Source organism: Rhea pennata, chromosome 1, assembly GCF_028389875.1.
Source record: "Rhea pennata isolate bPtePen1 chromosome 1, bPtePen1.pri, whole genome shotgun sequence".
NCBI classification, from domain to species: Eukaryota; Metazoa; Chordata; class Aves; order Rheiformes; family Rheidae; genus Rhea; species Rhea pennata.
In genome coordinates, this window is record NC_084663.1 from 35,104,201 (window position 1) to 35,131,845 (window position 27,645).

At 37.2% G+C, this 27,645-nt stretch overlaps 1 protein-coding gene across 1 annotated transcript in view; it reads right to left on the reverse strand.

The window, feature by feature from the left end:
* Nucleotides 1-27,645, reverse strand: part of LRIG3 (leucine rich repeats and immunoglobulin like domains 3) — a 46,393-nt gene that overhangs the window by 16,635 nt on the left and 2,113 nt on the right. The window contains exons 2-8 of the mRNA XM_062566857.1: nt 21,962-22,033; nt 21,649-21,723; nt 5,034-5,168; nt 4,238-4,381; nt 1,926-2,069; nt 1,478-1,621; nt 911-1,054 (exon numbers count right to left, since the gene is read on the reverse strand). Of these exons, the coding sequence (XP_062422841.1) occupies nt 911-1,054; nt 1,478-1,621; nt 1,926-2,069; nt 4,238-4,381; nt 5,034-5,168; nt 21,649-21,723; nt 21,962-22,033 (858 nt within the window). The remainder of the gene's footprint in view (nt 1-910; nt 1,055-1,477; nt 1,622-1,925; nt 2,070-4,237; nt 4,382-5,033; nt 5,169-21,648; nt 21,724-21,961; nt 22,034-27,645) is intronic.

A 27,645-nucleotide genomic window follows, 5' to 3' on the forward strand; every position in this document is an offset into this window, starting at 1 on the left:
AAGTTTAATTATCGTGAAACACAATGAGATTGGAGGTATTTGTGAACAGAATCAACAGTGTGGTTCCCACTCTGCAAACTCAAACACTTCACACAAGTCCCTGACTTCCTCTCTTGATAGCCTTCATCTCTCATCTGTATACTTAATGAATGCTGCAAATGACTCCCTGACCTGCATTTTAGTTAGATTCCCAAGGTGTGAATATGAGTAAAACCCTAGTAATAAAATGTTAACATCCTTTTCAAAGCCTGGAAGGAAAACTGATTATTTCATTCATCTGGTTAACAGATGGGTCACTGATATGTAATTGGAACATTTTAACAAAGCTAAATATTTTTACATTCTTTTACTTCTTTCTCACCCTTTCCTTATGGCATACATTTTTAAAAGAATGCTCAAATGTTTAAAACACTTGCTCAGTTAGGAAAAGCGTCAGCATTCATAGTAACACTTGAGTCTTAAGACTTCTTCTATTCCAACCATAATGGAAAACTTTGGTTCAGTTAAGACGTAACTATGATCCAGAACTTCACAGCTGGAGGTAGCAGGCAGCACTGATACCCTCCAGTGTCGCATGCTTTTCCCACGATAATACTACTGAAAGTTTGTATCATAGTTACCATCATCTATCAAAAATTTTTTTTTCTCAGTGATTCTTTTTAGGTGATGTCCGTTACATAGCTAAAATGATAGTTAAGAACAGAAGGATGAAATTTCTAGAGATATAAACTTCTACATAGACTTATAAGAAAGAGAAAGTCCTCCCTCTCCCAAATACTCTTGAAAAAAAGTCTTACTGAAAGAAAACATATGCTCATCTGGGAAATTTAACACAACGTTTTGTAGTTATACATTTCCATAATAAAAAATTATAATGTCAGACCTTAAAAATCAAGTTCTATCAACTTACAAAGTTTGCAGACTGGAAAGTCCCCGGAATGCACAATCAGCAATGTAGTTTACTTTGTTGTTTCCAATGTACAATCCAACTAGTAGGCTTAAACCAACAAAGCTTGAATCATCTAACCTTGCTAAATGATTGAACGTCAAATCTCTGCAAGTTCAAGGAAAAATGTATTTTAATGGTTATGCTGGAGTGTTTAGGACTAAGTTCAGCTCAACTGAATTTTTAGTTGGGAGAAATTAAAATCTTTCCATTACAGCTATCAGAAAACCTACTACACAATTTTTGATTATATAACTTGTGTATTATTTCCCCTAATTCATAAATTACTGCAGAATGATTTCTTTCATTTGAAAATGACTATGTGAAAGCTTTAGTACAATTGCCACAGCAAAATGAAGCAGTCATGGTTGGTTTCAACATCTTTCAACATAATATAACCGTCTCACATACACAAAAAGTTGTTGTCACCTTGGAAACTTTGTTATGAAAAAATCACAGATCAGTGGTAAGAAGCTCATGCTTTGGCATGTACCTTGCTTTCAAAACTGGAATAGAATAAAAGCTACTCACAGCTCACTGAGTTTTTGGCAAAATTCCCAGGCATCAGGACTGATCTTGCTGATGGCATTTTGGCTGAGATGGAGTTGCTGCAGCATCAGCAAGCCATACAGCCAGCCTTTGGTTACCTCTGTTAAGTTGTTATGGTCCAGCTGCCTACATATACACAAACAAACAGACAAAAGACATAAGATTCAGAAACTCAGTTAATGCATGCTTTGCTATGGGTCTACATCTAACTTCATACTGCTGGCTACAAAGCTGTAGAATCTGCTCACTTCTACAGTTATATGCATGCATTCAGAATGTGCTCTTTTCACCATTCTCCTATTAATGTTTGCTGCTTTTCAAACCATGTCAAAGTAACTTAATTCAAAAACATCTTTAAATTTTATCATGCAATTCTGTTCATTCCGTGCAATTATACCAAACTGCAGAATATATGAAAGTTTACACTTACAAGACTTCCATGTTGGTTAATCCCCAGAAGGCACCATCCATGAGCCTTGTAACCCCATTTCTCTGCAGTTTTAATGATTTCAAAGCTGGAAGTCCTTGGAAAGTAAGCCCATCTATTTTTTTAATTTTGTTGCGATTCAGCTCCCTGCATCAATAAATTTTACAGTTAAAGCAGAATAAGTTTACTGTATGCCAACAACCTTTCTTCACTCTCTAGAATCAAACCTTATTTAAATATCCATGCTGCATATAAAGATATAATAAAATTCAAATATATTACTGTAATACAGATGTTTAACTGTGCTTATAGCAGTGGTATTTTGAATAATGAGGACAAGTACGTGGTAATTTTTTGATTTTCAAATTTAGAGAATTTAGAATGTAATGATTAGCCCTGTTCTCAAAATAAAAAGGAAGTTCTTAGTATTTATCCAGCAGTACAGCTACTAATTTTGGCTAGTAACTGCAATGAATAACTAGTCAGAAAGAAAAGGACAAATTTTTCAGTAGCAGTTAACAAGCAAAAAGTAAATATCCCACACTGGGTAATCTCTCTCCTTTTTTTATCTGGGGTCAAGCATTCCTTACACATTCTTCCCTCATTCCCCACAACCAGTTAGTTATGAATTATTCCTTCCTTTTTAAAGTGGTTTTGGTACTCTCCCTACTGCTGCTACATTGCCTACACACACACCTTGTAGTTCAGAGCTAGGACCCAAATGTATCCTGAAAGGGAGCAGTTATAAGGCATAGCTAGAGGGCAAGCTGTAGTGACAGCTGCATTCACTGATACATTATACTTTTTTGCTTTTCATAATACTTTATCATTGGTTCTCCTCAGCTCTAACATCTGTACCAACCCCAAGCAGCTTTCTCAGCCTTTTAAAAAGAGAAGTCCTCCCTCATGTAGGCACAAGGAACACAAGGAACTAATTTTATAATAGCAATTTTAAATCAGTTACCATTTGTTAAATTAGCAGTTATGTTTATTAACAACAATTATATACACTATGCAGAGATGGGATTAGACAGTACTAGGAGAAGGTCCTCACAGCACAATGAGCTACTTCAAAAAGATCTTTGATCTATCAATCTGCACCACGTCAACCAAAAAGAATTCTTTCCTTCTAAAACTTACTTCCCCCAGGGAACTGCAGAGCTAAATTTTTCTCTCTCCATATTTATATAATTTTTGTTTTTCAAACTTACAGCTTTGTAAGAATTCAGCTTTCCTCTCTGGTAGCCTGATATGGTCTATCCTACTCTTTCCTGTGCTTGGATGTGCAAAAGCCATAAAGCACATTCAGTAAGCTGAGCCTGTAGTTCTTCTCTACTCCTCCTCTGAATACTTCCTTCAGGGCAAAATATACTTGTTTTGCCTTCACTGCAAAATAACTATCTGCCTACAGATTTGGTTGTTAATCAGTAGAACTTCCGTAGGTAAGCACATAATCAGCTTTTAAAATCTTAGTGTAATCTGAAGAGAAGAAAGTCTACTGAGATCATTAACGAATCCTGAGGTTTGAACAAGTGTTCTCACACTCTCTTGTTAAGGCTTGAGCTCAACTTTTCTTGTATTTGTGTACAGGACACAAGTCACTGTTCCCAGATATGTCAAGTATTCTACTACTTCCCTGTTTTTATCGCATACTTTTTACTTTCAAAGTTAACCTAAGAGGCTTTATCATTTTAACTCTTCACTACCCAGTAGGGAAAATAATCATTAAGGATTTGACAAAGCCCTATTCTAGCCATCCTCCTGTAAACTTTTTTGCACTCTTCAAATAGAAATAAATATAATAATAAAAAAACTGTTCTCAGTCTCCTTCAAATTCAACAGTTTTATCTATTTTTTATTAGTAAAATATTTATAGACATTGTGCCAGTGAAGATGACTGAAGTCTGTTTACTTGAACATATTGCTTCTTGCCATACTTTCTGAAAGAAATTCTTTCCCTTCATTTGTTGTAACCATGAAAACAGAAATCACACAAACTGATCTAGTCTCCAAAATATATAAATTTACTTCACTTAGCATTTTCTCAAATGTCTCCTTACAGGAGAACGGCAGTTACCCCTTCTCCAGCCTTTTTTTTTTTTTTTTCCTTTTAATGGGCAAATGTAATTTTAACACAAAGACTACTCTCAACTCACCAATATGTAAGACTATTTTTGTTCAGTGTAAAGCTGCAGTTAGTAAAGGTTGTAGTAACGTTTCTGAGTCTGTCTCACTCTGTCTCTTGTTAAATTAAAGGCTAAAGTTCAAGCACTGGAAAACCTGAAAACAATTAGTCAATTGTAGGTTGCACTTACAGGTGCTGCAGATGCGGGAGTTTAAACATCTTTTGAGGGATTGCTGAAATTTTGTTCCTGTTCAGTTTCAATACTTGAAGTGTGCTAGACAAATTGTCAAAGGTACCAGGCTCCATGGAGGTTATGCGGTTACTGTTAATGTACCTGTTGAAACAATGTCTAGAAGGTTAAATTTACAGTTATTTAATAAATTTTTAATACCAAGTAGTAAAATACAAAGCTCTTATGCTGCCTGTCCCCTGATAAATGGAATTTTATTTATCACATTAATTACAGCTCTTGACAGCTCAGCCTGCAGTCAAATGGTATTTCAACACCAAAATTTTGTTCTACTCTGCAGGAGCATATTAATGGCATAAGACAGTGTGCTGTCAAAGTATAGGATGTTGCAGCCCCATTACTTTATTTTCACTCAGTATAGCTCTGGCTATATATTCAGCATTACTGAATAAGGATTAAGGGAAGATTCAAAAAAGTCCACTCTATGTAACTCAAGATGGAACCAATCACAAGGAAATTAAGTTTATTTTGTTACATAATTATTTCTCTCAAAAATGCATTTATTTGTTTCATCTCAAGATAATGATTTTTACTTTCTAGGAACTAAAACATCCCATTGCAACTGACGTATTCAAGCTAGCAATTTACGTTATACTCAAGAGGTGAAAGTAGGAATATTTAATATAAGCACCTAATTGAAAAATTCTTAGTCCCTTAACATACACCTACTCGTGTAAGTTTCTCAACAAGTTTTTTGAAAGTATCCTGAAAAAATACAATGTCAAGCTTTACTTACAGATACTTGAGCTGTAAAAAAGGAAATGATGGTATTTTTAGCTCTGAAATGTTATTGTTGCTTAGGTCCAAGGTTTCCAGATTCTGAAATGGTTTCAGATGTTCAAATAAGATGTTGACGATCTTGTTGCTGGTCCTGAAATTTAAGGACAATAGTTAGAAGACTTGTCATTTCCAGAGAAAACATGTTAACTACATGTCACTGACAAAAGTTAGTTCTTAGTTCTCTTACTTGAAAATATTTTTTTGTTCAAGAAATACAATATAGTATAGCTCTAAGCAAAACATTCACTTTTAGCCATCCCAAGTCGTAAATCTATATGCTATAAATAGATATGTGTATCAGCATTTCTTAAGAAATCATCTGTTTCTGAACTGTAGAAATATCTAGTATCTAGTATTTGTATTGATCAGCATCTCCCAGTATTGCAATGAAATCAGATTAGTTTGGTTAAATAGAAACCCTCACCTAGACTGGCATCACAGAAGATAGATATTTTGCTTCATTGAAAAAACAAAAAAACAAAAAAAAACAACTACTGCATGAAAATCAGTCTAAATTTCCATAAAAACAGAGTTAGATTAGAAGACGTGCATGACACTGCATCCCTCTCAGAAAGACATTCTTTGTGTTTTGAAATTAGACTTAGTATTTTATCCTACAGGTATTACTTGTTAACAAAGAATAAAACTCATGCTTGTTAAGAGTTCATTAGAGGCTCTGGACTTCACGTATGCTCAAACTTCAACTAGGCATCACACTATTCCCTAACAAAAACTTTGCCACACTTTAAAGATAAGGATATCTTCATCTACTACTAGCAATACATCTTTTTCTACTTCCAATGAAATATGCATTTTTGCAGCCATCGTATTTCATGTTCATATCCAGCAGCCATTCCATCCTACTTGCATAATGTACCAAATCACACACACACATCAGCAGTGTCAACAGTGCTATTCATTTGGGACTAATGGCACATCAGGGAAAACAGATCATGACTAATTAAATGAATGTAACCCTAAACGATCCTGTATCTTGTCAAGTTCAAGTCAGTTCTCATGGTGATGCATCCTATACCTAGTATGATGAATGATCAAAATTTAGGAACTCTCCCCAGTTTCTAGAGATTGCAGACAAAGGCAATTTCAGGTATAAATATCAAGAACACTGCTTCTGAAATGTGTTTCCCTTTATTGGAAATACTTGTTTTGGATCAAAAAAGCAACACATTTAGGATAGCAGAGGCAGCCCCCATGTATGCAAAGGTGGTGGTGGGGGGCTACCGCTACAGCTACTGCTCAAGATAAAAAATCCTGTCACAAAAACTGAACTAGAAGTTAGATTAATGGCCCTTCCAACCACATGTGGGAATGGGTAAGTGATCTTGCAGCCCCTCCAATGCTGCTCTTTTTCCATATTGTGTTTCATTCCTCAGGCTGTCTGGTAGAGGTACTCTTTTTTTTTTTTTTTTTAACTCTTAGCTGCAAGTATTTATAATAAATACAAACAAATTACTTTAATAAAAAACAACAAAAAATACCACCACCATGTGTCACTTCCACTGGTCAAATAAGACTACAAGCTAGATAACAGGTCATAGAGCTCTGCCTTTATGCATTAGTTTGTTTGTAAGGTAATTACTAACAAGGTATTAAAACTGCCAATTACTTGAGTGACGAATAAAATTTTCCTTGCAGTAAAAGTGTGCTCCAGGAGAAGCCAGCAATTTCCTGAACTGCACGCCTCCTAAATTGCAGTGTGAAAGTATTCAGTTATGGATGCAGCTTACACAGTGCTGTCTTTGTGTCAGCATTGCTTCATAAAACAGAAATTCCTTACAACTGGCAGGATAATAGCCCCTGTATTACAAAGTTTAGTTGGACCTAATGGAACCAAATAAACTCTTACACAGCCTTCAGATTAGCACTTAAACTAGCTGCCAAATTACCTGACACAGACCAGGTTACAATTAAAAAAAAATAAATAAAAAGGCAGCATGTTTGTTTTGGAGAATGTTTTTCATTTTTGGTGATGACAGAGTCACCTTGTGTGCTGAAATTAACTTTTGTTCACTGATACAGAGCTATACATTGAAGTTCTATTCCACCTCATAACGAAAATCAAATAAGCACTTACTGTACCTTTCTACTTATCCACATTTGTGAGGGATACTCAAATGCAAAATATTTAAATACTTCCCTCTTAATCCAGTCTTCCTGTCAAAAAAAAAATCCACAGCTAAAATGAGATTATCTGGTGCTGAAAACATGCCAAACTATTCTATTTGAAGATATACCCTTAATTAAAATTAGAATATTTAATTCTAATTTGATTTTTTCTTTACAATCATCACTTAAGTAAATCAAATAAAACCTATTTCAACTTCCTTATAACTGCCAAGTTATTTTCAAAATCAGTCAAGAAGGACATGTTTGAAAATGCAAGCCTATCTAATGTATCAGGATAGAACCAAACAATAACCTCTTTCTTGTCATAATTAAGTTCGTCTTCGGTGCAAAAGCTTTCCAGCCAAGTGGCATGACTGTGCTCAGGTAAGAGTTGCACATATCATACCCGTTTCATTCTACAGATCCTTCAGGGAAGACTGCAGCAATCAGAGATCCCCTTGCAAGGGGAGAGCCAGCATATCAAGTTCTCACGGAAGTACACTGGGACCAACCACACTTCACTTTCTTCATAGGCAACAAACAGCAACACGCTGCAACCTCCTTAGAACTTTCTCTGTTATGGCTAAAGAAGCAGGAGTGTGAGGAATACAGATAATACCACCAAAATACCTACATGAGTGAATATATGCCTTTTGCTATTTAAGTGCCTACACCCTAATTGTAGCAAAAACAACAGAGTGCATGTAGAATGACTAATCATTTTTACATAAGCTTGTGTGAATACCAGCTTAAGACAGAATGCCAGTTTTTCATTATGGGTATGAGAAAAAACACAAGCTTTCCATCTCAGCATTGACAACTCCAGCCACACCACTAGGCCAAACATTTTTAACAGCCCAATCAAACATGATCTCAAGATTCACTCTATATAAACAGCCGCTACAGCATACCTGACATATTGACTTGTATTTTCTTTGGCTCAGGGGAAATATAAAACAGCAACTTCCACATCCATCTTGTTAAGGATCTAGTTAATATCATTTAAACACAGTGTTTCATATTTGCTGAAGAAAGCCATTTTTAAGATATGAGATGGTATGAGTAAATATCTCTTGATAAGACCGTCAATATGTAGTATTTTCTATCCCAGAAAAACAGCTATGGAAGCTTTAAAATACAATTTAATTGTTTCGATCCTATAGCATGGAAGCTCTCTCTCTGAAATAGCTTAAGACCTGAAATCCCATCTGTTACTTCTATTCGGCACCTCAACACAAAATTCTTGGTCTTCCTTCCCAAGCACTCTTCGCTCCAGGCAGATTTTCATCTACCATCTTTCGAGAACCTCTTGGCTTTACCTTACACCAAGACAGGGAACACGTGTGTGAGTCTGGAGGTAGAGCAAACTGGTAAAAAATGAAGTTGCCTATAGATTTGGAGAGCTGTGTGCCTGTGCAGTCTGTTCTTCAAAGTTGTTCCATGCAACACGTCTCTTGTTTTAAAAACTGTGATTGTGAATTAAGACCATTATCTTCTGCCCCCCAAAAACTAAGCTCTGGCAAACAGGGTATACTAGATGATCTATACAGGCTAATGAGATTATACTGGAGTCTACTGCTAGAGATTAAAAGGAGGATGTGTAAGGCAAATAAACATTATGCTAGGTCTAGATGTATGTTACTGAACACTGTTTAAGCCAAGACACGAGAGTTCACAGATCTTTAGTAGGAAGGTCTCACGTTTACATGACTTCCAGATTAGAACTGGCTTGCAGGCAGCCATGTCAGAGCACAGGCAAAGCAGACATGACTGTCTCCATCTAAGCAGGTACAGGCTGGTCTCAGTTACACTGTACTACAGCACACAGCTTGCTTTGTCATGTTTGCCCAAATCTTCGTGGTTGCTGCTCCTTGTATTCTTTCCGATCACCCATCAGTGTCACATGACTCTTGACACACTGTCATATCACATATTGTTTCATTTTTTTCCCCCTTTTTTCTCCAAAATCCTCCAAGTCTTCTGCTCTAAAACCTTTGGAGCTCTTACACTAAACAATGATGTGAAGGCACTGAGATGAAGAAAATTTAACAAAAAGAAAGCATGAATGCTAATAGAAATGAAAGATCAAGACTAATAAACTTCCTCAGAAACTGCTGGACGACTCATATTTTGTGGCTTTTAGAATGCGGGCAAGTTTCAGGAGTACGTACTACAGAAATTCAGTAATTCCTAAAGAGGAGAAAAGAGGAGAAAAAAAAGATCTTTCAGTATCTTTTTTCTTCCACTTCTAGTTATTTGTCTACTAAAATTAGCCAGGCTGTAATGAATAATTATGTCATTATGGTTTCAAGTTTAACATTCCCCTTACAAAAATCCTCTAATACAAATGGGACTATGCACACTCCTTACAATCAGACAATCAACTGCAGAGCAAGGCATTGAATCAGAACCTCCATTTAAAAAAAAAAAAAAAAATCTTTACAGCTGTTAAGAGATAGAAACATAAATATTTCAAGTGAAACTTCCATCTCAGAGAAGTAGAAGCCAGAAGTAGTCAGGATTCTGGCTCACTTCCAGTCCTACTGGTACGTTTGCAAGTCTGCTGCCTACTTCACACACAGGCTCCTCGCATTCCTCAAGGCAAGTATTTGCTCCTTCTTTGAAGTTCTCCTTCATTCCCTGATTCCTGTCTGTCATTGCTCATTCTGGCCGGACACCAGCGCAGTCTCGGGTCTTATTTTGTGTGACTACTTTTTGTGGTACAGAGGCATGAAGTACAAACTCCAGACTCAGATCCTCTCCTTAGTCAACCAATTTCTATCAAAACTTGAGACCAAAGCTTTACTGATTCTCAAGCCAAACATTAACAAGGAAAAGAGAGATGCAGAGTGAAACATCTCAGAGATGGTGAATCAGAAAGAAGATGGAGGCAAATCCAAACTTCCCAACACTTGATACTTTCACAGCAATTATTTCCTGAGTCCACTTGTAATACTAATACGTAGCTAAGTAAAATTTCCTTCCAAACTCTTCTCTTGATACTCTAGAGTCTGGTTTCAATTTGACTTTTTGGCCTTGCCAAAAAGAAAAAAAAACCAACAAAGCAAAACACAAATTACCTAGCATGTGATATCCAAGTGAATGTTTAAGTGCATTACTTTATTTTAGGGTAAACAGCAGCAATGAAGGCATAGCTATTTCAGCACAGTCTAACAACAGGAATAATAGCCCTTTACGGACTTAGTGTACTCTGTGACTATTAGTCGGTTCTAAAATCTTAAACAGCTATATGAGTTCATGCCAACTAGATTAAACCTTGCATACCGCCCACCCATATTATAAATCACATTTTCAATCTAATGTGTGGACTCATTAAGTAAGAACAACTGTCCTTTATTTCCACAGAGCCACTTCTTCTTTCTGGAAGCTTCTTTCCCTAGACTTCAGACTTACTCTCATCTAGACCACTCCTCATCGCGACTACTAGTAAGAACCAGATGGATCTTCTGTTTCTCTCAGTGCTGCAGCAGAGGGGGAAGGAAGGGTGATGTCTGTCTCTGAGCCACTACATTTGGACATCTGGACTTCAGGAGAGCAGGCTTTGGGCTCTTCAGAGACCTAATTGGTGGAATCGCATAGGTTAAGGGGGGTCCAGGAGAGCTGGCTCTGGCTAATATTCACTTCCTCCAACCTCAAGAGCGGTACATCCCTTTGAGTCAGAAGTGCAGCAAAAGGGGCAGGAGACCTGCATGGGTGAGCAAGGAGCTCTTGACCAAACTCAGACAGAAGAAAATACACAGAATGTGGAAGAGGGGACAGGCCACTTAGGAGAATTACAAGAATGCAGTCAGAGTATGTAGAGATGTGGCGAGGAAGGCTACGGCCCAGCTGGAACTGAGTCTGGCAAGGGATGTCAAGGACAACACGAAGGGCTTCTTCAAATACATCAGCAGCAAGAGCAGCACTAGGGAAAATGTGGGCCCACTACTGAATGGGGCAAGGGCCCTGGTGACAAGGGATACAGAGAAGGCAGAATTACTGAATGCCTTCTGTGCTTCAGTCTTCACTGCTAAGGGCAGGCCCCAGGAATCCTGGAGCCTGGACATGAGGGAGAAAGTCCAGAGAAGGGAAGACTTTCGTTTGGTTGAGGAGGATAGGATTAGAGACCTTCCTGGCGGGCTAGACATCCACAAATCCATGGGCCCGGATGGCATGCACCCGTGTGTACTGAGGGAGCTGGCGGATGTTGTTGCCAGGCCACTCTCCATCATCTTTGAGAGGTCCTGGAGAACTGGAGAGGTGCCTGAGGACTAGAAGAAAGTCAGTGTCACTCCAGTCTTCAAGAAGGGCAAGAGGAGGACCCAGGCAATTATAGGCCGGTCAGCCTCACCTCCATCCCTGGAAAGGTGATGGAACATCCCATTCTGGATGTCATCTCCAGACATATGGAGGAAAAGAAGGTGATCAGGAGTAGCCAGCCTCGATTCACCAAGGGGAAATCCTGCTTAACCAACCCGATAGCCTTCTAGGATGGAATGACTGGCCGGGTAGATGAAGGCAGAGCAGTGGACATTGTGTACCTTGACTTCAGCAAGGCTTTTGACACTGCCTCCCATAACATCCTCCTAGAGAAGCTCAGGAAGTGTGGGTTAGAGGTGTGGACAGTGAGGTGGATTGAGAACTGGCTCAAAGGCAGAGCTCAGAGGGTCATCATCAGTGGCACGGAGTCTAGCTGGAGGCCTGTGGCTAGTGGCATCCCCCAGGGCTCAGTACTGGGTCCCATCCTGTTCAACTTTTTCATCAACGACCTGGATGAGGGGACAGAGTGCCTCCTCAGCAAGTTTGCTGTTGATCCCAAGCTGGGAGGAGTGGTTGACACACCTGAGGGCTGTGCTGCCATTCAGAGAGACCTGGACAGGCTGTAAAGTTGGATGGAGGGGAACCTCATGAAGTTCAGCAAGGGCAAGTGCAGAGTCCCACACCTAGGGAAAAATAACTCTATGCACCAGTACAAGCTGGAGGCTGACCTGCTAGAGAGCAGCTCTGCAGAGAAGGACCTGGGAGTGCTGGTGGATGACAGATTGACCATGAGCCAGCAATGTGCCCTTGTGATCAAGAAGGCCAAATGGTATCCTGGGCTACATTAGGAAGAGTGTTGCCAGCAGGTTGAGGGAGGTGATCCTGTCCCTCTACTCAGCCCTGGGGAGGCCTCATCTTGAGTCCTGTGTCCAGTTCTGGGCTCCCCAGGACAAGAGAGACATGCAGCTACTGGAGAGCATCCAGTGTAGGGCTACAAAGATGATCAGAGGGCTGGGGCATCTGCCCTATGAGGAACGGCTGCGAGAGCTGGGCCTCTTCAGCCTGGGGAAGAGAAGACTGAGGGGGGATCTTATCAATGTGTACAAGTACCTGGAGGGAGGGTGTCAAGGGGACGGGAGCAAACTCGTCAGATGCCCCATGTGACAGGACAAGAGGCAATGGGCAGAAATTGAAGCACAGGAAGTTCCGCCTGACCGTGAGAGGGAGTTTTTCACTGTGAGAGTGACAGAGCGCTGGAGCAGGTTGCCCAGAGAGGTTGTGGAGTCTCCTTCTCTGGTGATCCTCAAAGCCCGCCTGGAGAGCCCGCCACGCTCTAGGTGACCCTGCTGAGCGGGGAGGTTGGACTAGATGATCTCCAGAGGTCCCTTCCAACCTTGCTGATTCTATGATTCTATGATTTGAATGCTCTATTGCAAAAGCTATTTCTCTATGCTGTCACTCCTGACTTCTTAATTCCTTTCTGACTTCCCTCATTCTCTGTACTGGAAGTCCTACAACTCAGTACAATTTTCCCTAGTAAAACTTCCTACAGTTCTTCTGTTTTCTCACACAGGTGTACTGTTCTATTTTTCAGATCCATTTTTACTGCTTTTAATTAATATTTTTAACACTGTTGATCAGAAAATCATGCTAGATTTTTCCACTGAAAATAGCCATAAAATTTGCATTCTCTTCCTTTCTCATTGCAAAAGCATTCGTCTAAGCTCTCACAACTTTATAAGTCTGCTACAACAAACTCCAGGTTTCTAGATATTTCTTTCCTTTCGCATCATTCAGTCTAAACTGTTGGCATAAAAACCTGTTTCCATGTCTGCAAGTCTGACTAAGACAAGCTCCTTTTCAAATCCTTTCATTTACTTCCTCTTACTCTCTACACAAAATGTCAAAGACTGCAAAACTAATTCCAGTAAGTTTCTTTACTCTTGCTTTTGCTCACAATTTCAGCCCAAGTCACACATGGTTTACCACCACTCTCATTTTTGGGACTGTCTCCAACTTGCCTTATGCCTGAAGCCCAGTCTGGCATTCCTCTATCATTTTTTTTTTTCAATCCTTCTTCAAAACAAACTCTTCCAGGCAGCACCGAAATCTTAATCCTTCCCATAATAAAGTGGTAACTGAAGAGATGACAAGGATGTAAAATATTTGACCAAAATTTTCTTAATATTGAGAGCCAGACTTCAATTTAGTATGTTGGCTTTATAAACACACAATACCACTTTCTCTGGCAAACATGAAGGGAATGGTATCCACTTTTACTGAATGTAAGCTTTCATTTTCAGGAGTTGTGTCTAAACTTCATCCTTGTAACTATAGCCTTCAAAATGTCAGCTGAGATGGTTTTCTTCCAGATTCTACACAGCTTCCATTTCCAACCTACTGCTGGATGACAAAGGGGCAAATTTATCGTATTATCTCAAACAATCTCCCCCAAACATAACTTCTTCCAAACAATATTACATGAAAAAATGCATTTTTACAAAAGGCACTTGGAAGGATTTTTCCTCATTAAGATTTTGCCAAACAGTGTCAATCAATCTTATTGCCACATTGCCAGTTGGGACAGACATGTAATCTGTTATGCTTGCTTCAGTGAATTGAATTTTATTTCTCAAGACATCTATTAGAAGCACGACCTGGAAGGCCTATTATCTGAAAACAAACATGCATTTCCACATTTTAAACAGAACTAGATATACAATATTAAAATAAAATCACTAATACATAGTACAATCATTTAATCACAACTTATCTTTAGTGGCATTTACTACCTTTGTGCATAAAGTTAGATAGGCATTTAACTTATATGTTGATTAATCAAGGACAGAATGAAACAGTACAAACTAATTTCAGAGGGGTATCATTCTGAAAACAGGGGAATTTATTAAGCAAGAATGAAGATCAGCAATCAATACACCCTCTAGTATTCTTCAGAAAAGGAGAAGATAATCTTATCTTGTTCTTCTCAGTAAGAAGAATGGAAGCAAACAGAAAGAATGAAATCACCTAAACAGATGAATTAACAAATCTTTGGTCATAAACTAGGCATCTTGTTTAACAAAGACCTATGCAAAGCCACCTTTCAACTTAAGAGCTAGTTTATTTATTTTTTAGAGTTATAAAGAAAAATTTTTTAGATTACGTATCTATGGAGAAAAAAAAAACACACACACTTTAAGGTATTCTTTGGGTTTTTGCTTGTTTTCACTGACCAAAAAGCTATTTTTTAACAAACCATTGTTAACAGCTTTGATAATTTTGTTATTTATTTTTCTTCCTTTGAGAGAATTACTTTGCGCTTCTTTCAGTACAGCACTGACCTTTAGCTTTTAGGTTAGTTTCTCAACTGAGTTAACTCAGTTTCCCAGCTGAGTTAGACGCTCATTGAAAATGGCCTGAGATTAACAATCACGTGGTAAAAGTCTTTTCAGAGGGGCTGATAAGAAACCTACTTTTAAAGTTGGAGTCATTTTGTTTATTATGAAAACTTGTAAGCTTTAAAACATAGATTGGTTACAACCCCATCCTTTTGGCCAATTTTATCTTTTGACCAATCTTACTGGTTAATATTCTTTGTTTACCTTTTTAAACATCCAAGACACACAAGTGCATGTGTCTTCAAATCCAATCCATTCAAATTTGGCTTATACCATCAGAAAAACATCATAAACTGAAGGCTATAAAAAGTGCTTACAAAAATGACCTGTAGATAAAGTCTAGTACCTAACAGACAAGTGGGTACATTTCAAGAAGTCTCAATACTGGCAACATTTTTAATCATTTCTAAGATCAAAATGGAATAGCCATGGGACTCTGTTTCAACTGCCTTAAAGGCTCTCTGTCCAGGTGGAGCCGGGGAATACTGTTACTGTAAACCAGTACATTTTGCATGTTCTATGTCCCTCTGATGGAAAGATTTCACATTCTTTAAAAAATGTAAAGTTCAAACATAGTACAAATATTGATTTAAAATGTACTTTTTTTTTTCAGGTTTTACACTAATACAATGTTCCTGGACTGCATTGGAACAGGTTGAACAGGTTGCCCGGACAGGTTACAAGTTTTCTTCTCTGGAGATATTCAAAACCCACCTGGACACGATCCTGTCTAACATGCTCTAGGTGACCCGGCTTGAGCAGAGGGGTTGGACTAGATGATCTTCAGAGGTCCCTTCCAATCTCAACCATTCTGTGATTCCTTCTATTTCAGCACCATGAACTTTGTATTTTCTACTATAGCTTTAGTAAGACTGAGTATTTTGAGAGTTCTAGAATAACGTGGTCAGTCTTTATAAGCCTCAAGAATATTTTCAGCTAAACCACTTGCTCCACATACATTAATGCTTTATTTAAAATAATTTCTATTCAATAAAATGGAAAATGATTAAGTGTATTTAAAATATTCTGCCATTTAAAGCTAGCTGAATGTTAGAATTTCATGATACATTATAGTGAAGATTTTGGCATGTATGGCTTTCCTAGATCTAGAGAGAGCAAGATGATTATTAAATAGCATATCCTGGATTTAGAAAATAATAAACTTGGTATTTTATATTAATTCTAGTTCTCATATATATTTTGATAACAACAATAGGGATAATACTCTAATACTTACAGTTAAGGTTGTTCTGTCCCTCTAAAGTCTGATTGTTGCCACTTTGCATAGTAGTTAAGGATACGGTATGCTGAGAATGTTAGATGCTGTCCACAGTTTTGTGTATATTTTTAAAAATCCCTTAGGTGAAACAGTATGTGTTTCTTATCTGAACTGTATATTCTTAAACAAAGCCTAGGTGTTGCAGCATTTGCAAATGAGTAAGTGTCCATCTTAAAGATGGACACTTTTCAAAACACTAATCACACTAAAAATAGCTATTTTTTTCTGACGTTTTAAAGTAGAATCCCTATGCAATTATATATATTTGTTAGTGAAAGATCATGCAATGTTTTTATACAAAGTTCTTGAAATTATTGGTTCCTGTCTACTACTACAGCTTTAGTAGCACTACTCTCCCTTGTAACAGTTAAATCATTACTCCAAGTATCTTTAAGAATCCTTAGTCACCGATTATTAGGAGGTTTTCAATTCTTTAGAATTCAAGTCGGTTACACTCAAAGGTAGTTGTTTATTAACCCAAATCATCTCTTGAGCATTTAATGCACTATAACTCTTGCATGCTAGTCCTGTAGGTGTTTTTGCATTGATTTATATGACCCATCACATGTAAAATGACAACACTGAATAAAGTCAAGCCTCAGGCTTGCATGAAAACCATGCCTTGAGTCTGATACGTAACTAGCACTACTTATCTCAAATGTATCCCAGTTAAAAGAGAAGAGTCACACCAACAAACAACATTTGTTTTATTCATATCAGTTAGACTTCTCTCCCGAAGAGAGGCATCAAGACTTCTGGGGAAGTATCCTTACAGCGTAAGGTGAAATACTTTATGATACTCTCCAGGGAACTGTGAGAGAGTATTGTATTGTATTTCTGGGCACAGGGGAAAAATTCTGGGAAGGCTTTCAAGCATCACTAGCTTGCAACCACTAAAGTGATCATGTTGATATATATTTGACTGAATTTTAGTATATATTACATATATATAAAAGATAGAAGTCAAAAAATCACTTCCACTTTTCAGTCTTGGTGTAAGGGATCCAGACTCAAATTAGGTTCAAAGCTTTACAGGAATGACAGAACTAAAAGGTAATTCTAGTTCTCTTCTCATATATGAAGCTCACAGATTCCATCAGATCTTCAGAATAAATAAGGAAAGACTGGTACATCTTGGAAAAGGAACACCATTAGAATGGGAATCAACTCATCAGTCTTTAGGAAACTTCAAAATTTTTGCTTGTCCTCTTACTAGGGAATTCTATAAGATTAAAAACAATGAGGATAACATTTTGACTTGTATGTATGGCAGCTGAGAGTTGAGCACCATGGGAGAGGGCAGCATCATGCAGGCCTATTTCTATATTTGACATAAAAGCAACCTACCCACACAGAAATAAAGAAAAGTATTTTTTCCCTCAAAGAACTGCAAAATTTTCTAATATAAAACTACTACAGCCCTTTAAAGCAATTCTATGACAATTTTACTGGATTTACATGCATTTCAGGAATGAAAATAAGGAAACATCTAACATAAGGATAGATAAATACAGCTACATTAATACACCTACATTATCATATACAGTATGTATACATTACTATATATATTTGGTCATTAAATCCAGTATACTCCCCAAAAGCTTGCACTGTTCAGCTCCTGGGATGACCTGGCAGCCTGGCTAGAGTGACAGTTCTGACTGGAGAGCTGGAAATCTCTGTCAAATGGCTGAACTCTTGTTTCTGTCTTCATAAACTCTTCCTGCCCTTTCTCACAGAAGACTGAGGAAAGGGCTGCGTGCCTGAGCAAAAACAATAGCCTGAAATTTCAGTATGACATTTTTAACTTAAATGACAGGCATGCCATCAGACTTCTACAAACAACATTTATTGGACAGGTATGCCCAAGTACATTTGCTGGACATTTTGGAAGGAACCTAATTTTAGATGTCTAAAAACTAGTCTAAAATAGGTATCTAGATGGGCATTAGCAGACAAGTCATCTGGCTTATTTTAGGAAAGGTATATCACTTCAGAAAGAGACTACTTTCCTCCATTCACCCTGAAGAGAGTCTACAGGGACTAATTTGTATTTAAGATACCAAATTTTCATATATTTAGGGTAGGAAAGATGAATTTCACCCTCACTCTGTCCACTGGGTATTACATCTATTAGCATTAGGGAAGTCATGACAGATTCACAACCAGAGGCTTACAGGTGAGATTTAGCTCCAGGTACCACCCATTTAGTTCACAGCCAATTCCAGATTCCCAGAGGCTTGGAAGGTCTCCTATGCCCATAGGACAACACATGCTCACACCATAAACAAATGACAGATGTGCTTCCAGTCATATAATAAGAGTGCACCTGCATTTGCTTGCATATTCCTTCACAGGTGTGTGTATGGGGTGCCTGCATGATACCTTCCTCTCCCATGGTGTTCAACTCTCAGCTGCCATCCATAAAAGCCAAAATGTTGGCCTCATTGTTTAATTTTACCACCAGGCTTTGAGTATGAGCCTGGGAACATCTGTTGCTCTAGGTACGTTTACTCTGCATAATTCAGCAGCATGTAAATATCTACGCTAGATAAATATCAATAAGATAGCTGGAAAGGAAGTAGCTCCAGAAACAGCAACTACATTAACATGAGAACCCACCCGTGCTTGTTTATACTGCTCAAAGAATTTAGAGATGCAGTGGTACGTGGAGATACCTGCACTATTATTCACTGCAATCATACCACTAGTGTAATTTCCTTTGGAAGGCAAGAAAAACTCCTGCAGAATAGGTAAGAATCCAAAGTTTTCCAGGTGAGCGACAAGCATCTGGAAAATTTTTTTCTCTTCTTCGAAGAAACATTCTTCAACAATAAAGATTTTGGCAAGAAAAGAGAATAACACTTCCACAGTATTCCTTGAAGACTCCTTTGAAAAAAAAACAACTGGCTTTTTAACCAACAGTAATGAACAGCCATATATGTATCTCATAAGAAACACAATCAAATAAAGTTTCAGACGACTGGCACCCTCTTTTCAGCTCTTATTTGAAAGTCAGAACAACATCCCCATAAGGAAACAGTAGTTTGTTTTGGAAAGGCTCCACAAGCTCCCCCCCCTTTTTTTTAATAAAAGGGGAAAATCCTGCAGAAAGTCACCGGAAGTATTTTTCAAATATATTCTTTGAAAAATAGTTCTACAAATCACATTTTAATTGTTCTGTATGTTTTCTCTTCACATGACTTAGATATCACATTAACTCAGTCTGATCCAACCTCTCCAAACAACACCCAGCACAGAAAAATAATGTGAATATATTTAAATGTATCATTAAATTGATCTATTTACTGATTCATGATACCAGTATATTATGTATATTTTTTGCCAGATAACTGTTTGTTTCCTCTTTATTTATGTCTTTTTTGAAAAAAATGAAGTGTGACATCTTTCTGACATAATTTCTAACCTGTGAGAGGTTTAAAACGGAAACTTTTCTCAAAGCCACAAGATGCTTTATTTCTTGAAAAATGTAATGGCACTCTCCAATTTTTTGCTTTTTCTACATTTTTGATGTGGCACAAACAATTGTCTTAACTACCATATATCAACCTTTAAGTTGCTTAAAGAGTAATTCTACCACGTTAAAGTCAATGAATCTCTACAGTGGTCATACAATAAATAGTAAATCTCAGCTGAAGCATATGGAACGTATTTGGTAATATCCTGACACCATACAGAAGGATGCCAAGTAATTCAAAATAGAATAAGTCAGCACCCATTGAGCTATGCAATGATAGTGTAATAACAGCTTTTAGAAAGATTTTGCTCCCTCCCTTTCTAAATGTCAGTATATACTGCAGAGCACAGATCTAACAAAGATTTCTCTATGTCTGGCCAGGTGGGTAAATGAAACTAAGTTAGTGATCCAGGGACATGGAACAACCAACCCAGCAATGACTGATTTTTATTTATTCTATCAAAAGAAAACAAAAATCTGCTCACAGCTTCAGAGGGGAATTTTCAGGTTCATCTAAACTAATTAGGTTTCCATAGGATAGAGTAGAAGACATGTTAAGACAAATTCTCAACTTTGTACTCCTCAAAAGTAAGGCAAGAGGATTCTAAACACTTTATCATGTTAACGTTTTCAGTCTTATGGTAGAAAGAACCTTAACATCATCAAGAATTAAATAAAAATATATATATTTTAGATCAATGAACTATTACACTACAGAGTGCTATGTCAATGTAAAAACAACACCAGTACTAAAGCAAATTAGAAATAGATTATATGCTTAAATTCAGAAGTTATTTGTCAAACACCATCTGCTTTTCCTTTCATTCTTTTCTGATTTTGATCTGTAAGAAACCACATCAGTATCAAATGTCACTTAGTTCTTATTCAAACAGAGCAGCCCAGACACAGCGGCTGCACCAGCTGACTTAGCTGACCTGGACCTAGAGTAAAAACAAACCCCTATAAATCACCAGATGTAAGTAATTGAATAGTGACCAATTTAATTAATTGAACAACTTTCCAAAGTTTACTGTATTGTTTTAACCCTTTAGGCATCTCCGAAAAAGGTAACTTGCAATTTGTATTTAAGAGCACGATTTGGCCAGAGGGCTACATTTTACTAGATTTAAATCCTTTAGATTCCCATTGAAAAAAAACAAAATTCCACCTATGAAAAACATATCTTTCTTCTAATTAACAGTATGATCACTTTTTTAAGCATTTTCATCAAACATCTTAAAGAAATCAGCTGGCCAATCAGATTTCACACTTTTTCAAGTGAAATTCATAGAAATAAGATTTCCTTTAAAACAAAAATTTTATACTAAAAATATTTTTTAGAATAAAAATTTGTTCTGGGCCCAAAATACTTGGGGCCCCATATGACTTTTTAAATTTTTAACCTGTATTACAGATGTCCCACCAGATAACCTAGTAATTTATTTCAAACAAAGCAATGAATATAGACATAATTGAACGTGACACAGTTGTATGTAATTACTGCGGCTGTAAAAACTATCCCATGCACAAAAATTGACTCAAAAGGCATTTTAAGATATTGGCAGAACATCTTTTAACTTAGACACTTGTCTTGAAGGTGTGTGGTGAAGGGGATTTCCCCATCTTCCCCATTCAAATTAACAGAATTTTGCCATAATTTAACACAATCAGGTTTTCAGCCAAGATGCACAGTAATAGAATAGAATTCTTATTTTAAGTCTGCACTGTACAAGTTTGTATAAATTTACTAATATTTGTACAGTGCCTGGCACAACAGGTCTGAGGCTCCTGGGCACTATCACAACATAAATTAATTCTAATGTATCTTTGTATCTGAGAGAAGCATAAAACCTACATGGACTAAGCTCAATTATACACATTTTAAACAACCCGCCACATAATATGATGTAATCAACTTCCTAACCACAATCTGCTCTATTTCCAATTCTTCTGCTTTAATCTCTGTAATACACGTATTTCCACTAACACTGTAGAGTTAGTTCCACTAAGGCAAAGAATAAAATCTACTTACAAAGACAGAAGAGTTATATTTGTAGAGATCGGCCCCAGATTTGGAATGATCTCCAGTTCATTGTTGTTCAGCTTCCTATTAATATTAAAAAAGGGAGAGTCAGCTTCGATTTCAATCAGAAGTATATACAGTGGATTTGCTGAACTGTTGAGCAATGTCACTCCAAAATCTGAAATTAATTCGTGTTTCATTTAACGTAGCATATCAGAAGAACAGCAAACATCTTTGTTTTTCAACCACTTATCCCTAGAGAACATGCTGTGTAATTACCATACCAAATCAATTTATTTTTAATTAAGACAAATTAACTTACACTTCCCGAAGACTATGAAGGTGATCCAAGGAATCGGTGTTGATTGAATATAATCTGTTGTGACTTAAGTCCCTGTGAGGTTAGAAAAATAAACAAGCTGTCAGTTTAGCCATAAAATATTGGGTAACACAGTGCAATTTCAACCCAAGCTATATTATCATTTGCCTCCAAATTTATAAAAAGTGATTTTTTGATATTAGTAAAATTAGAATAGTAACTCATTTCAGTTCTCAATGTACAAGTACCTTGATCATTACCAATAGTGTCAAAGAATTTCCTGAAGCTCTGAACAACTTGGGCTGTGTGAGCATGTGGCTGTGCCATTTAAGGCAGTATCATGAAAAAATCACAATATTTATATACACCACCAAGAACCTCCCCTCATTCCTTCACAACAAAAGATCCAACTTCTAATAGCTAAAGCAACCTCTAATGGCTAAAGCCAGTCAAATGAAATTCATAAACCAAGTCTCACTGCAGTCTCATTTCTTGAATCAAGATCAGAGCATCTGTTATCATCTAATCTTCTCGCTTGCCTCTCTGAAGCAACTTAAATAACTACACAATATGACAGCACAGAAATCTTGATGCTATTTTCATGCTTTCATACAATTAAGAACTTTTTATAGAAGCAAATTTAATGTGGATCTTAAACATGCAATATCAGAATATAAACAAGACGGTCTAATACTATGTTGAATTTTGAGATGCGTGTATACTATTCACATTAATATGAGATTTAATTGCACTTGGAGAAGTAGTTTGTAATGCTCAGCTTTTTCCTTTCTGTACGTAAGATTCCAATATATATATGTTGATGAAGTTTATAAGAATTTTTTTAATGAAGTTCCACACTTACTTCTTTAGGGACAACAATGTTTGCTACAAAACAAAATAGAGTACTAAGAATTCAATACATTTTCTTGACCACTGTCATCCTTTAATTCTTTTCACCTATGGATATCATGCATCTTTATCAAACCCTCAGGCCTACAAAGATCTGTGCAAGTGGTAGAGATTTACAACCAGTCTTTCACTACGGCTAACCTCAATGTCCCGCTTTTGTAGTCATCTATCCATCACAATCTGAGTTCCTGCTCCCATTCTAGCCTGTCACCATCTTACCTGCACCAACAAAACTGTCTGCAAGGTGGGTGCTGAAAAGCAGAACACTGAATCTATCCAAGCCAAGAAACAAAAGCTTTTTTAAGAATTTACTCTTTTTCAGTGATAGAATTTGCAACACATACCCACAAATAATTGCCCTAGCAGACTTGAGAAGTGAGCAGCTGCAGCACCAGGTAAAGGCAAGAGAATTTCTCAGCCTGGATTATTTCATGACACTTCACCCTATACTATTCAACCACTGAATTCTGACCATTGTGCCAAAAGGTCTACCTGTGATAAAAGCAGGAAGGGAGTTTGGAAAACAGGATGCTTGGCACCACCAGAAGGGTCTGACAGACTGTATCTAGGCCAGCACTAGGCCAGCTCCTCATGAAGCCTCATAGGCATGAAGAGCATCTCAAGTTGAATATATGAGGAAACCCAAGGAGTCTTAAAAGTTTTTCTGGAGAGTATGATTCAGTACACAGCTACCTACACTCTGTGACTGTCATGGATGTGTCTGCTTTCCAAAATGCCAAGGCTGCACCCCCATCTACAGATCTGGAAGCGATGGATCCCGATGGATGCTTAGTACAGCAACGTTAATACTATGTATGGACCAAAACTAGCTCACATCAACCCAGTTCCAGGATCTGTGTGAGGTGCTCACCTATGTCACTAAGCTCGGAGCAACTGGAGATCTCAGGAACTCGGGTTTCTCTGCACCTACTGTTTCAGATTCTTGAAGAATATAGATACAAAATTGAGACCCAGACAGGTATCCAGGCTCCTTATGTATTACAAGGGGACAGTTAAATCATGTTTTAGATTCCTAAAATGGTTTGATGCTTCATGCTGCACTTGTTCAATGCTTCCAGAATGAGGTACCTGCTTTGCAAGAATCTCAACCCACATATTTCCACATCAACTCCAGCTGTATGCCCAACTACCCAGATAAAGAGTCCTGATTCTTGAATTCTTATCTGTAACAGTGGTATAATTTCAACAGGAGGAGCAGAATCCACTCCATGAGCAGTTACAGTCCTGGGAGTCAGGCTTCCCATGCAGAATAGAAACTACGAAAAAAGTCTGGTTCAAGGGAGGTCTCAGGTCACCCATTTCCTCAGTTAGTAGAGTTTTTTGTTCTGTGCTATCCCTTTTGCTCTCTCCCAGAATCTGTTTTAAAAACTAAACGTTAAAAATATTCCCAACCCCACGTATGCATATCATCAGGGGTACTATTAAGCGCTTAGTTATTAGATGTGCTCTGATGTGATGTGACCTACCAGAGGGCTCAGGTGTCCTAAGCACAAGTGTCTGGTTCACAGTCATATGCAGGGAAAAGACCAACACAATGTCCCCTATGCCACGGAAGTGCAGAAATGTGCACAGGGCAGAACTGCAGGTGTGAAAGGCATTTTCCACCTCAAAAAAGGGGACAGTAGTTGGGAGAACCACCTAGAGAACTGGTACACCCTCCATCTTCAGGTAGCCATGGGAAAATGAAGCTCAGTTCAGACTTAAGCACCAAACACATATCTGTGTCTTCTTCCAGGTGTCTAAACCCTGAAAGATTTTTCCTCTTAAATATGGAAAATCAATACAGCGTTAACATTTTCAAAAATCCACAAATGCTAGTTTCATCATTATGATTTTGAGTTCTCCTGTAAATGAGGTTAACCACACTTGAGTTAGAGGACTGAATCTTTCATTGCTTAAGAATCTAGTGCAAACATTAATCTGGCCACAGATTTGGAAAAAAAAAATTGTTTAACATCTGCATAACTGTAGATTTGAGATTTCCATTCTGTATTCTTGAATGTAAATACTGAAAAAATATGGTACTAAAAACAACTAGGTTTTAAAGTGATAGGAATCTAACATGTTACTTTAAAGTAGACAGAGTACAGAAAATTTTTACCCTAAAACTTAATTCAATATTTGGCTTTAGTCTGCAGGGATTATAAGAACTATGCAGATAAACAGCCAAAATTCAGCAAAGTTATGGCTGTTAGGGACTAATGTGTTACTGTTCTTAATGCTTTAGACAAGAATTAGGAAATAGGAATTATTTCAAAAAAGAGCTTTCAACATTAGTGCTAAAACTTGCATTTCTTTATTTCATCTAAAACCCCTGCAAAAGGTTTATTTAAAACATGCTTGCCTAAAGGACCCACCAGACAGTAACAGACGTGAGTAGATTCGTTCTGCTGGAGTTATAACATGAAAAAAAAAAAAATCTGGCAGAGTCCTTAAACTATAAAAATCCTGCAATTACAACCACTGCTGTGCACGATCACCACGCTGGAGCCAGACACTTTCACTCATAGCCCAAGCTCACATCCATCTGGAGTCTATCAAGGCAACTGTGAGCGTAACAACTTACGCTAGGTTTCAAACAATTTTTTGTGTTTGTTTTTTAACACTGTAGATACCCTCAGATTTTCCATGTGGCACCTACTTTAGAAAATATATACGTACAAACCCCTCATTCCCTGTTTATTTACAACAGGTTGTCAAACACAAGTTGAAGAAAAAAACAAACCAAAACAACAACAACCACCACTACCACCAGGCAATACTGACTTGCCTTCTTCACACAGCTATACACATGCTTGTCTACCAAGTACTAGGCAAAATATGAATTGTAAGTATTTTTATAAATATTATTCTAGTCTTACTGGCATTAGAAACTTCAGAAGAAAAGCCTACTTCTTGCATCTTACATTTGTAAGTTTAATTAGAGCTGTTGAAAGTGAACTGAAAGTTAAAATATTTGTCTTTAACAAAAATTCTAAGTGAAGCTTAAGCCTACAGAAGTTTCCAAACTTAAAAGGAGATATAAAAATCTACCATCTCTGTCTCATAGATAGAAGACTCAATGCATTTTAAAAGAACTATAAGGCAAAAACTTGCAAGTGAATCAATATTTTTTCTTCACTTAGAAATAGGAACTGACAATGCTGAAATACTAAGATTATTACTATGCATTTTCCATTTCTTAATTTTCCTTGTCTGTTAAAACCACATTACAAGTGGGGATAAAGTCTTTTCTGTGATTGCTTTTACTACTAGAATTTCAAAAGCCATAAAATACATAATAGTGCATTCAAAAACTTCAAAAAACAAGTTTATATTAAGAAATTCTTTATACCAATAAAAGTATATATACCTGTTCTTCACCTCAAATTTCTAATAAAAAGTGATCAAGCATTTAAGTAGATTTCACCACTCACTACTGAAGCACACTTTAAAAAGCAGGCCATAGTTTTTGAGCCCTTTAAAAATCTGTTTTAGGAAAAAAAGTAATTTCAATGCTCAATTACTTTTATATGAGTATCTTTCATAATTCACACAGCCTCTGCATTAGAAAGTTGAAACAAAACTTTGAATATCCACATTTATGTGATAAAAAAACGAAAGGAAGGCCTAATGCATAAAGGGAGAGGGTGAATGTTTCTTCACACATTTTATAAATATGACTTTTAGACTCTTAACTTAATTCACAACACTTAATTACAATTATCATCTTCTTCCTCAGAGAACTCAGAAACCTGAGCCCCAAGTCAAATTTTAAAATGCAAATCCAGCAACAGCTTCTTAATCAGTCCCACTGGGGCCTATAGAGCTGCTAATTCAGCAGAAATCAAGAGTTGAAAAACAAAAAGCCAGGCTGTAGCTGTTTTAAGACACTGATCCAAAGTGACTCATAAATCAGCTTGCTATGTTCAAGTTTTAGTCTGGAAAATATTGAAAAACAGCTGTGAAAACCATACAGCCATTTTTTCTGGCAATTCTGGTAAAGAACTAGAGGATTTACAAAATGTAAATACCAAAAATGTAATACAAACACTAGTGAAAACTGTCTTTTAGATTTTCCCTTCCGTCTCACTGACAGTTTTAGCATTCCTAGGTGAACCTGGTAAGTTGTATTCTAGAAATCTACTGAGAATTCATAAATACTGAAGACTGTCCAATACTCAAATTCTCTTCCTCCTTCTACTTCTGGCGATGAAGCATCAATTCTAACAAAGCAACATTCCTTCAATCTCAGGACACACATACTAGAAGTAAATTAAAATCTAACTTCAAAACTATTTATACACAGAGCCATTACAAACATTTAACTGTTTTCGGTGGATTATTGTTATTTTACATGAAGGCAGAGTTACAGATGAGGGGGGTACACTACAGTAAATCTGACAATTTTACCCTGCTTAGACCTCATTTCATGAAGTATTTTCTATGCAAAGCAGTAGCCTCACATTTACCACCAAAAAGCCCCAGAACTTAACTCAGTATTCAGGCTCAATCTCTTATTTCACTCTTTGTCCACTGTAAGGTCATGTAGTCTTTCCACATTCCAAACTCTCATTTTATTTCACTAGGGGATTTGAATACAAAAGGAATGAAAGAGTGAAACCAGAGCTTTAAAAGCCAACTTCAGCAGACATGTGTTCTGCCTTGGTATGTAAAGTCTAATATGGGCCTAGACCTTCTTAAGCAAGAACTTGCATTCTCCTGCTCAGGAGCTCTTGCCTGCATATGTTGAGAACATGGTGTAATAGGACTGGAAA